General features: G+C 37.1%; 1 protein-coding gene across 2 annotated transcripts in view; it reads right to left on the minus strand.

Moving 5' to 3' along the window:
- Positions 1–12280, minus strand: part of MLPH (melanophilin) — an 872816-nt gene that overhangs the window by 46834 nt on the left and 813702 nt on the right. For both annotated transcript variants that reach the window (XM_044060732.1, XM_044060731.1), the window contains one exon: positions 8722–8819. In XM_044060732.1, coding sequence (XP_043916667.1) covers positions 8722–8819 — 98 coding nt within the window. The remainder of the gene's footprint in view (positions 1–8721; positions 8820–12280) is intronic.

Here is a 12280-nt window from a genome sequence, read left to right on the forward strand (position 1 = left end):
AATCTTGATGAGTGGATGGAAAATAGGAAATACACCCTGTGGATCACTTCTGTGTCTCTGCTCGACAGTGGCACAGGAAAATAACTTTTTTGGGTGGTGTAAGCCAGGGAAATTTGTTGGCTAGGCTTATGTAGGCCCTTGGGCCAATAGCCTTGTACCTACCTATGAACCTATGAACCTATCTACTTTCAAAATATGTTTACAATGAGAGCAATGACCACATTCATGTTTTTTTCTGAATAGAAGAGGTGGTCTGTGATGAGTAGAACTGTCATTTGATAAGACAAGGCATAACTGGAGACACAGATTTTTTTCATGTCTGTTTTTTACTGCTCTCCTACAATCCACTATGAGCTACCTGACAGTACAATTAAACATGCATGTGAAGGCAGAGAGGAATAAGAATGTCCCAGTACAGAGTTATCCTGACACCTTGAGAGGATGTTTAACGTCTGGCCTTCCCTTAGTCCACATTGCTGACCTCCATTCGTGACATGCAGTGACATGCTAAATGCATTTAATTTGCACCCTGCTTCTATTGCAGACAAACTGCCTGAACTAGAGTTCCAAGCCACCACTGACTTCCACTGGGAGCTATAATCAAGCAGGAATCCCAGTCTTCCCTTCCAAGATGGTCTGTCATTTCTGCTGATACACTGAATAAAACATTTAATGAATGTTTCATATAAAGTGCACTGCTTCAGAATGATGCTCTTTTCTAAGGCAGAATGTTGCTGTCCCAAAATACAGTACATAACAAAAGAAAAAACCTCCATGACAGCCTTGGCTTTGTTTACTTGTCTCTCTCTCATAGCAATCAGAGGTTTGGTTAATGACCAGGTGGAGTCATTAAGACACTTTTCATTGCTGCTAATAACACAGCAATGCTTCATTGAAGGGAATGAATAATTGTGTGCATCCCTGTAATGATACAAGGTGGTGGTGTAAGACATGGCACACATATATAAGCCTTTGTGCATGGTAATGTATTCACTGTACATTGGCTAGAGGTACCTACTGTTACTGTAACAGTACCATTTATAATAAACAGTAAAGCATATACTTTACTATGCAGAATGGGCATGTTTTCCTTATAAACCAAAACAAGTACGTTATTACAGTATTTAAATATGTATCAAAGAAAGTTTATATTAGATTCACATCTTAATTATGAGAAAAATGGTGGCTATAAATTGTTAAATGGTCAGCAGATGATCTTTTTTTGAGAGCAGCTACCAAACTCAGTGAAGTGTGATACTCTATTTTAGATAACCGGCTGAATGTTATTGCCACCCTGTTAGAAACAAACAGTCTCCCACAGCATGTTAATGTACAGATACCACCTAGTAAAAAAAAACAGTTTTGCCACTTCAGTGTCACATATTAAGCTCCCACGAAGCAGGGACTACAAAAAAGAAAATAACCACCATTTTCTATTGTCATTAGATGCAGTTTTGATGTTTAGCAAGCAGATAAATTATTTATTTATTTATTTATTTATTTATTTGACATTTGTTAACCAGGTTGGTCCAGCTGAGCTGTATGGCCCTTTTTCAGTGGAGATCCAAGGAGAAAAGCTCCAGTTAACAGAAATAATGACACTTTATGATGCAATTTTATACATGGATCAAAAAATAAAAGCTTTAGACAATAATATACAATGTTATGAATATGAACAAATATGAACAGCTAGTAATATACAGAAATTATGTACATGAACAAAAAGAACAAAAAGCTCAAAGAAATACAGGGGGTATACAACATTGTAGGACAGAAAGGAAGTAATGGTTGCAGAATTTTTTTTAAATACAAAGAAAAAAAAACAACCAACTACCTAAAGTAATTGCAATAGCAGTTAGACGGGCTTACTGTTTTATTTACCACTTGCTAAGCGTGGCTTAGAAAAAGCTATGTTTAGTGAGGTAGAAAAATAAAGAAAATATAATTCTACTGTAATAAAGTGAATGCTAATGCTGATGTTTTTAATGCAGTAACTATGAACATTAAAAATGTGTAATTCATGTCTTTATTTAGTGCTTTGTATGTTTCTCCGAATATCAAGAGTTAGGTTTATCTTATTAAAAAAAAATAAAATGTCTGTAGTCTAAAATAAATGTTCAGTCACTGGTTTCTTTAATCATAACTGGTTATGTCCAAATGCTAATATACTGGATGAAATTTCTTTGCTTGGGAGAGAAAGAGTGTGTGTGTGTGTGTGTGTGTGTGTGTGTGTGTGTGTGTGTGTGTGTGTGTGTGTGTGTGTGTGTGTGTGTGTGACTGAGGAAGTGAGAGACAGGGAGATCACTTGTCAACTTCTTTGCTCAACAGTTTTTATCAGAGCAATAAGGAATATTAAACTCTAATGTCTAGCTTTATCAACTGACTGTAACCTTTAGCAATTTATCTGGAAATAAAATTTCTTGACTGTAGAAGCAAGAATATGGGGCAGTGTAGTGGTTCGCTCGGGAGCTCGCAGCACTAGCACTATCAGATCAGGTTTCCCCAATACCTCCTCAACCAGTAATTAATACAGGCTCTATCAAATGTAACTCAAAGGGAAGCAGATACTCTGAATGTACCCCACTTATTCTGCTTTTTCTGCTCTCCCTGAATAGAGCTCACAGATCGTCTCTGTAGTCTTGTGGTGTCTGGGCCCTGCTCCGTTTGCCTCGCCACTCCCCTACCTTGCCCCCTTTTCCCATCTGCCCCCAATATGTCTACATTTATTCTAACCCCTTGTCACCTAACCACTCCCTACAGCCACTCAGCTGCATCTACCCAAACCACACCCCTTGACTAACTCTCTATACAAATATCCCACACAGTAATATCCTACCATACCTCTATACCATACCACCCTTTAGGCACAGCACTACTTGCATCCAAACAACACTACTTGCATCCAAATACCACTGCCACAAACTATGCAAGTCTTACTAACATCTGTCCTTTTAACCCTCATAACCCTAACTTACATTACATCCATACAACATACTAACACACCACTACCCCACACCACCTACCATACAACACATACCTCTACACCTATAGTAACCCACATAAGCTTCCCAATAGCCCCCTCTTTATTTAATGACAACGCAATATTACTCATACATAAGAAGTACATTCCATTATCCTACACTAGAAAAATATCATGTAAACTCCACATAGACATACTACAAACAATCAAACTCACACTACTTTTAAAGAAATACCTCCTAACCTCAGGAGATATTCACCCAAATCCATGGCCATGCAACATCATGACTCCTAACAAACACACATCAGATCTATTTATCATCAACCTTAACTCCTGCAGTATATCAAACAAACTTCTTACTTACACGCATTCATAACCTACTACTTCCCTGACATTCTAACCATAACAGAGACCTGGTTAAAATCCAGCACCAAGAGTGAAGAAATTCACCCTCCAGGATATAATATCCAAAGACTAGATAGGATGGGAAAGAGGGGGGGTGTTGCAATTGTCTATAAAAACACACTTACTCTCCAGCCTCTACAAACTCCTCTACCTAGATTTCATACTGCTGAGATCTTAGACTCTGTGCTGCTGCTAAACAAGAAAAAGTGCATCAATATTCTTTGTGCTTATATCCCTCCAGGTAACAACTCTCCAATAATTGAGGAAATTCTGCAATGGACAAAAGATAACCTCCCACAAGAGACTATTTTACTAGGTGACCTAAACACAGATTGGCTAGCCTGCAACTCTAAAAACACCACTAACCACATCAACCTATATGGATTCTCTCAAATCATTGAAGAACCCACTAGCATAGATAAAAGATCCCAAAAGGAATCTATACTAGATTGGACACTGGTAAACTACCCTAAACATAATTACCAAATAGGCTGTCTACCAGATGGACTTAGCGACCACCTCCCAACATTCCTCCTATGAAAACGTGCAAACTTACCCAAACCTACAGTCTATAGATTAGTTAGAGATGATCATAATGTAAATCCTCAAGATCTCAACACTACTTTAAAAAAATGTAACTGGGAACCATTACACACCCTTGACTTAGACCAAGCAGTTGACTACTTTAATAGTACTCTTACTAACATCCTTGATTTAGTAGCCCCCATAAGAAAACTTAGAGCTAAACTACATTATGCTCCATGGCTTAGTTAGTCCACTAGAGCCTTATTAAAGTCCAGAGATAAGGCATGAAAAACCTGAAAGAAGGATAACACTAGTCTATCCAAACAAAACTATCAACAACTTAGGAATCAGGCCAAAAAACAAACAAAGCTTGATAAACAGAACTACTTTCTAGGTATCCAAAACAAACACTCTAACAACCCCTAAAAGTTCTGGCTTGCAATTAACTCCCTACTAAAACCTGGCAAAACCACCACACCAGCTCCCACCTCCACCAACACAAATAGCGACATAGCCTCCCAATTCAATCATCACTTTACTGAATCCATTAAATCACTATCCACCCAACTATCCAAAAATAGCTATTTATCTATGCCAACAACAGCTCCTAACAACACACCTCCCTTTACGCTCTCACCTGTCCCAACCTCTACAATAAAAAAATTCTTCTTAAAACTAAAACCCACTACTCTTGCAGCAGATGGTATACCAGCTAATTTCCTAAAAATGCTGACTCCTTATCCTACCCTGTCTCAATCCTTATCAACTGCTCCATACAGGAATCCTATATCCCTCAACTGTGGAAAATCTCCTACATTATTTCCCTTCATAAAGGTGGAAATTCCTATGATTTCTCAAACTACCACCCCATTGCCATTCTGTCTCCTTTATCAAAGATACTTGAGAAATGCATACACTCTCAGGTCATGCATTTCCTAAATTCAAACAATCTCCTCTCCTCTACACAACATGGCTTCCGCCCACACCACAGCACAACTACCACTCTTCTCTCTTTTACAAACCTGGTTACCCAACATAGAAATAATAATTTTGTATCTGCTATATTCCTAGACCTCTCTAAAGCATTTGACATGGTTTCTCATTCCATACTAATAGATACTCTAACCTCTTTATCCTTTGCCCCTGACACTATTGCCTGGTTTAAAAACTATCAGACAGACAACAATCTGTCCAGTGGCAGGGTGTTTTATCACCTTTACTCCCAACCACTAGTGGTGTACCTCAAGGTTCTATACTGGGTCCACTTCTCTTTTCTATCTTCACCAATAATCTGCATACTTCTACCCTGCATGCCTTAGTCATTTAGTATGCAGATGATTCGACCCTAATCTGCTCAGTCCTATCTCTTACAACTCTACAACAGCTCACCCAAGAATCCTTTGCCTCAGTGGAAAATTGGATCATTAATATCCAACTTATCTTAAATCCCAACAAAACTAAATTACTCCTAGTTACCCCTAACAAATCAAAAACCTCTCCTCTCTCCTTCTCTGTCTCCTCCAAAAATGGTACTGTCATTTCACCTTCTACCCATACCAAGCCCCTTGGCGTTGAAATAGACAATAACCTCCACTTTGACATTCATATCTCTCAAATTATTAAAAAGGCACACAAAACAATGGGTACCCTATACAGACATAAAAAGTTTCTGTCAGATCAGGCTCAGGTCACCATAGCCCATTATTCCACATGAATGAATGCATCACCAATACTGACTTACATTACAAAATCTGACCTTGACAAACTTGAGTCTTGTTATAACAAAATCGCCAAGTTACTAATAATTCCCCCTTTAGAACCCATCATTGTATACCTCTTAGGCAACTTCAGTGGCTTGAACTCCCACAGTTATTAACTTTTCACCAACTAGTCATAGCATATAACATCCTAAAACATCCTGACAAAACTCCAGCACTATGGCAATTACTGAGTCACTATACACCAAATCGTCCAGTGCACTCTGCCAATAAATCACTCGTCTCTATCTCCTCAGCCAACAACACACCATGTAAAGCACTATTTTCACACAGTATAACTAAAAGTTGGAATAGTCTCCCCACTTCTGTGACTTCTGCATCAAATACCACACAATTCAAAAACTCCCTTAAGACTGATATTCTAAGCTCATGGTGTTACATAATATGCTATCTCCATCCTTTTCTTTCTGTCCTACTTCAGACCCTCTGTAAGCATGGTATTGATAAATGGTATCCCTTGAAATACATTTTTTGTTGTGATTTCTGTCCTTATTTTCACAACTAACAAAATGTATATATGTAAATATTGCTGATGAGAATTTTTTTTACTGTTTTTTTCTGTTCCTTAAATGCTGCTATGATGACACTGTTTTTTTACCTTCTGTATAATAACATTATTATTGTGTTAGTTATGTGCAGCTTCTCTCCAAGGGCCTCCACTGTAAATTAACCTCGTCCAGTCGGACCATCCCGGTTAACAAATGTAAAATAAAAATAAATCAGGGATGTTCTGCAAAGCCAGGAACATTTGGAGGTACAGTAACATAGCAAAAATGGGGCAAAAGGGAGAGTTGCTTTGAATGCAAAGTATTAGAGGATGTAGGTGTGATCAGGAAGTGCACTTCATTCACTATTGTCTTGTACCAGTGTTTTTTTTTTTGCTATTCACTTGAACAGTTAAGAGGAGGCATGGGTCTGGTGTAGGAAGCTGATTAGTACAACTGCACCAACGGACTTGCTACAGTGTAAGACGAGATGCGTTTTTCACTCTTCCCTGAACGGCTGATCGGCTTATGAAGTAGGAAGCTGATTGGCACAAATGTATTAATTTGCTTGCTACCGTGTAAGCTGAAGTGCTTTGCTAAAGAGTTAGGAGGGTGGTGGGTCTGCTATAGAAAGTCAGTTGGTATGAAGGTACAAATCAGCCCACTACAGAGTAAGCAGGTACCATGTGCACTTGATGAACAAGATATGGTATGGGGGGCTGCAATGCCTTCTACTGTATGAATTTTTATTCATTCATTTTATTCACAATAACAGGTGAGGTTTATTCAGCTGGACACATTTGTTTGTAAGAGTGTATGTGTGTGGCTTTCTGTGTATATGTGTGTGAGTCTGCATTTGTGTATGTGTATCTGTGTGTTTTGACATTAAATATTTCTAGAACTTATACTTTGGATACAAAATGATATCTCCAAAAACAATTACATATGTTACACCAACTTTGAAACATTAGGCAGAGGAACTCTTACATGAAAAATACAAAACAATTTATATACAAATAAACAAAAGCAAATATTAAAATAATTGCTCAGTAAGCACAATTATGCCCCCCAGTGAGTGTTACAGGGGAAATAATGTCCCTTCCAGGGGTGTAGAGGCCATCCTTCTGTGGCATTTGGCTGTTCAACACCCTGAGCAGGCCATTATTTTCCCAGTAGCATCCATAATGGAGGGCATTACTTCTTGCTTACTTCCTGGCTGGCATGTACCACCCTTCATAGCTTCATAGTTTCTTACTTAACTATTGACCCTGAAGGATTTTTAGAAGCCTAGCCATGCATTCACATTAACTTTTTTAGACCTTGTAATTTACATATGAACAACCCCTAACAGGTAGAACATTTACGTTAGCCCATTCCAGAAAGGGACAAGGGTGCTACACCAGAGATGAGTTTGTGGTTTCCCATCCAGTCATTCAGATTACTGTTGAAGAGAGTAAGAGCAGTACTTTGTTTTATGTGGTGAGGAAGATGATTTCAAAGAAGTGTAATTATCTTTGCCACATATCTGTTCCTCCCACAGCTTCTATTTCTGTTGCAGAAGAGATTAACATCTCATGAGCAGGTGTTTATGCTAATTATTACTGTTCTTGTGGATGTACACTGTAGCAGGTCTGAGAGGATAGGATTTATTTGAGCTAAATTTATCATGTAGTAGCTTGACTACGTCCTCTTGGTCTGAGGAGGTGGTATCACTATTACTGGGTGCACGGCTGTGCATTGCTTTTGAGGTTTCTAGCATACTTTAATAAGGCTTTGTGATTGCCTTTACCATGGGTGGCTATTTTAAACTCCTATCTGGCTTTGATTGATTTAATCAGGGACTGGAGTTCCCTGCTAAGTTTGGCAAGAGTATTTTTGGCATTCTGAGAGTTACACTTATTTTACATGCAATTAGTTTGGTAGGTAATCATGTCTACTGATCAACTATAGTTCATGCATGTAGGAAGAGTATGAATGTCTCAAAAACAACGCATATTAAATGTTTCATGTATAATTTACTTATGTGGCACTTTTTGGGTACAGCTGAATTTTTTCAATCAGAATTCAGAAGTGATATTTGTTGTGGATGTTTTTTTTCTAACTATAGCAGCATTTGTGGGCTATAGTTTTAGCTGCAAAAGGAGACATGTTTGTTTATCTGATTTAGTAACTGAATGGCTATTAATGTATAGAAGTTAACGTACAGTTATAGCACATACTTGGTGTAAAGGAACATTTTTTTCTGAATGCTTGTTTCATCATAGATGTTTTTATCTGTATCCATACGTACAACTAAATGTAGCAGTACCCGATACAAGCTTTCTGCAGCTGTTCTAATTATACTCCAAGTGCAGATTAAATTCTTCCTACAAACACTAATCGTATGCTTGTCACCTTTACAACTACAACTATAACTACAACACTTATGTCTGCTAGGCATATAGTTCAATGGTGGAAGATTCCTTCCTTGTCATCTGAAAAGTGTTACTGTAGACACATCAGGAATAAAATATTATTACCAGTGCACATCACTAAAATAAACTCTTACCGCAAACACACGATCTGTTCTCTTATTTTTCCCCACTGGAGTTCTTTGAGTAAGCGATCCTCGATACTGGGAGTTACGGTCAAATAAATCTGCACTTTCTTTAATAAACACAGATAAATAAAGTTAGTTGTGTAGAACACTGCATTATTTTAACTGTTTTGTGAAAAATATCAATTAATTAGTGTTAAACATACAATGCTGCAAACTAAACTGGCAAGGAGTCAAAGATAACTGATAATGATAAAACGTTTTTTTTTCAGAGTGAGCCTTGGAATATGCAGTTTATCCCAAGCAGTGTTTACCATTATAAAAATTATAACATTTTTTTCAGCCTCATCCATACAGACCATCCAATCATTGTTCCACTGTTCCACCATCCATCCTCTCCCGGGACAAGTATGGTATAGACATGCTCCCATATGCATACTCTGTTGGCTATCAGTCCATAACTCCTTGCCTCATTGATGCCCTGAACAGGACCATGCCGTTTCCATCTTGTACCAAGAAGAGAAGAGATTACTCTATCTCCTCTCTTGCCAATCGTCACCCTCTGCATTTCACAATCAAACCTTGCATATATAAGAACTCTCCCTGTTTGCCAGGAGGTCAAGATAAAATATTAATGATCCAGATTTTAGCAGTAATAAAGTGCTATTACTCAAGCACAATATTACTACTTTGCAGCATACATGCACGTTTTCTCCACTGCTCTTTTGAGTAACTTCCACAATATGGAATGGACACACTGCTACTTATGAGAAATAATGACATGAAAAAATGATGATGGTACATGATGTGGAGTAAGGAAGGAATCAATTTATTTTTATTTATTTATTTTTTTTGTTATAATTCTAACAGTATTAACATTATTTATTCCAAAACAAATCATATATATTATTGATTTATTTATCTTTCCTTGACTGGTTTAGTCCTGCTCGACTAGTAGCCTTTTGCAGAAAAGACCCAAGGTGTTATTTACACTAGAGGGGAAAATTTGATCTGGGCATTGGGAACTCCCCCCCCCCCAACTCTTTCATGTTTGGAGCTACTAGGTGGTGCTGCAGGCCTGCAAAAGCCACAATGAAGAGGTCTAACAGAAGCAGAAGCAGCAGCAGGAGGAGGGAGAAGTTATGTAGAGTTTGCAGGTGGAAAATGAGGAAAATGGAGGGAAAATGTTTGGGATACATAGAAAGTGTTTTTTTTTTAATGAAATGTTATGCAGTGGGATATTAACATTTATATGGAAGAAAGGTGTGAATAATGAAATAAAAACTGAAGACCCATCATGCTAAATAACACAGATTATAACATTTTTATGGGAATAGTGGAGATGAAAATGGGGGAAGGATGGGAATATTATGGAAGAAAGTATATATGGAATAAAAGGGAAGGGAAGTCAAGAATTATTATTGGCTGTGGCAGGATTTGTATAAGTAAAAGAGTGGATTTGAATGTTAGGGTAGGTGATATTAGCAAGGCATCTGATACTGTTGAGGAATGTTTGGAGAACTACGGAATATGTAACAGAATAAGGAGAGTGCATATGTCGGCCTATCAGAATAAGGGGGTTAAGAAATAAGCATGAACTACAAAACAAGGATGTCCCATGCGGTGAATATTGTGGGCTTTCGTGAAGAATGCAATAGTGAGTGAAGTAGCTTATAAAAGGAAAGATGCTAGATATATGATGCAAAAAGATGTGGTGATATTGGTTGTTTTGATACACACAGATGACATAATTATAGTTGCTAAGAAGAAAATATGGAGTGGGAAGTGTTGGTCTGTCTGAATGGTTATTTAAATAAATTCTGAATTACCTTGAATAAAGATAAAGTAAAGGTATGAGTGATTGGTAGAAATGACATGTTTGTAAAGGTATGAGTGATTGATAGAAATGACATGTTTGTAATGGTATGAGTGATTGGTAGAAATGACATGTTTGTAAAGGTATGAGTGATTGGTAGAAATTACATGTTTGTAAAGGTATGAGTGATTGGTAGAAATGACATGTTTGTAAAGGCATGAGTGATTGGTAGAAATGACATGTTTGTAAAGGTATGAGTGATTGGTAGAAATGACATGTTTGTAAAGGTATGAGTGATTGGTAGAAATGACATGTTTGTAAAGGTATGAGTGATTGGTAGAAATGACATGTTTGTAAAGGTATGAATGATTGGTAGAAATGACATGTTTGTAAAGGTATGAGTGATTGGTAGAAATTACATGTTTGTGAAGGTATGAGTGATTGGTAGAAATGACATGTTTGTAAAGGTATGAGTGATTGGTAGAAATTACATGTTTGTAATCAATGACATGTTTGTAAAGGTATGAGTGATTGGTAGAAATGACATGTTTGTAAAGGTATGAGTGATTGGTAGAAATGACATGTTTGTAAAGGTATAAGTGATTGGTAGAAATGATATGTTTGTAAAGGTATGAGTGATTGGTAGAAATGACATGTTTGTAAAGGCATGAGTGATTGGTAGAAATGACATGTTTGTAAAGGCATGAGTGATTGGTAGAAATGACATGTTTGTAAAGGTATGAGTGATTGGTAGAAATGACATGTTTGTAAAGGTATGAGTGATTGGTAGAAATGACATGTTTGTAAAGGTATGAGTGATTGGTAGAAATGACATGTTTGTAAGGTATGAGTGATTGGTAGAAATGACATGTTTGTAAAAGGTATGAGTGATTGGTAGAAATGACATGTTTAAAGGTATGAGTGATTGGTAGAAATGACATGTTTGTAAAGGTATGAATGGATTGGTAGAAATGATATGTTTGTAAAGGTATGAGTGATTGGTAGAAATGACATGTTTGTAAAGGCATGAGTGATTGGTAGAAATGACATGTTTGTAAAGGCATGAGTGATTGGTAGAAATGACATGTTTGTAAAGGTATGAGTGATTGGTAGAAATGACATGTTTGTAAAGGTATGAGTGATTGGTAGAAATGACATGTTTGCAAAGGTATGAGTGATTGGTAGAAATGACATGTTTGTAAAGGTATGAGTGATTGGTAGAAATGACATGTTTGTAAAGGTATGAGTGATTGGTAGAAATTACATGTTTGTAAAGGTATGAGTGATTGGTAGAAATGGCATGTTTGTAAAGGTATGAGTGATTGGTAGAAATTACATGTTTGCAAAGGTATGAGTGATTGGTAGAAATGACATGTTTGTAAAGGTATGAGTGATTGGTAGAAATTACATGTTTGTAAAGGTATGAGTGATTGGTAGAAATGACATGTTTGCAAAGGTATGAGTGATTGGTAGAAATTACATGTTTGTAAAGGTATGAGTGATTGGTAGAAATGACATGTTTTTGAAGGTATGAGTGATTAGTAGAAATGACATGTTTGTAAAGGTATGAGTGATTGGTAGAAATGACATGTTTGTAAAGGTATGAGTGATTGGTAGAAATTACATGTTTGTAGAGGTATAAGTGATTGGTAGAAATGACATGTTTGTAAAGGTATGAGTGATTGGTGGAAATGACATGTTTGCTAAGGTATGAGTGATTGGTAGAAATGACATGTTTGTAAAGGTATGAGTGAT

Source organism: Protopterus annectens, chromosome 2.part0, assembly GCF_019279795.1.
Source record: "Protopterus annectens isolate FY-2018-M chromosome 2.part0, PAN1.0, whole genome shotgun sequence".
In the NCBI taxonomy this organism is placed as follows: domain Eukaryota; kingdom Metazoa; phylum Chordata; order Ceratodontiformes; family Protopteridae; genus Protopterus; species Protopterus annectens.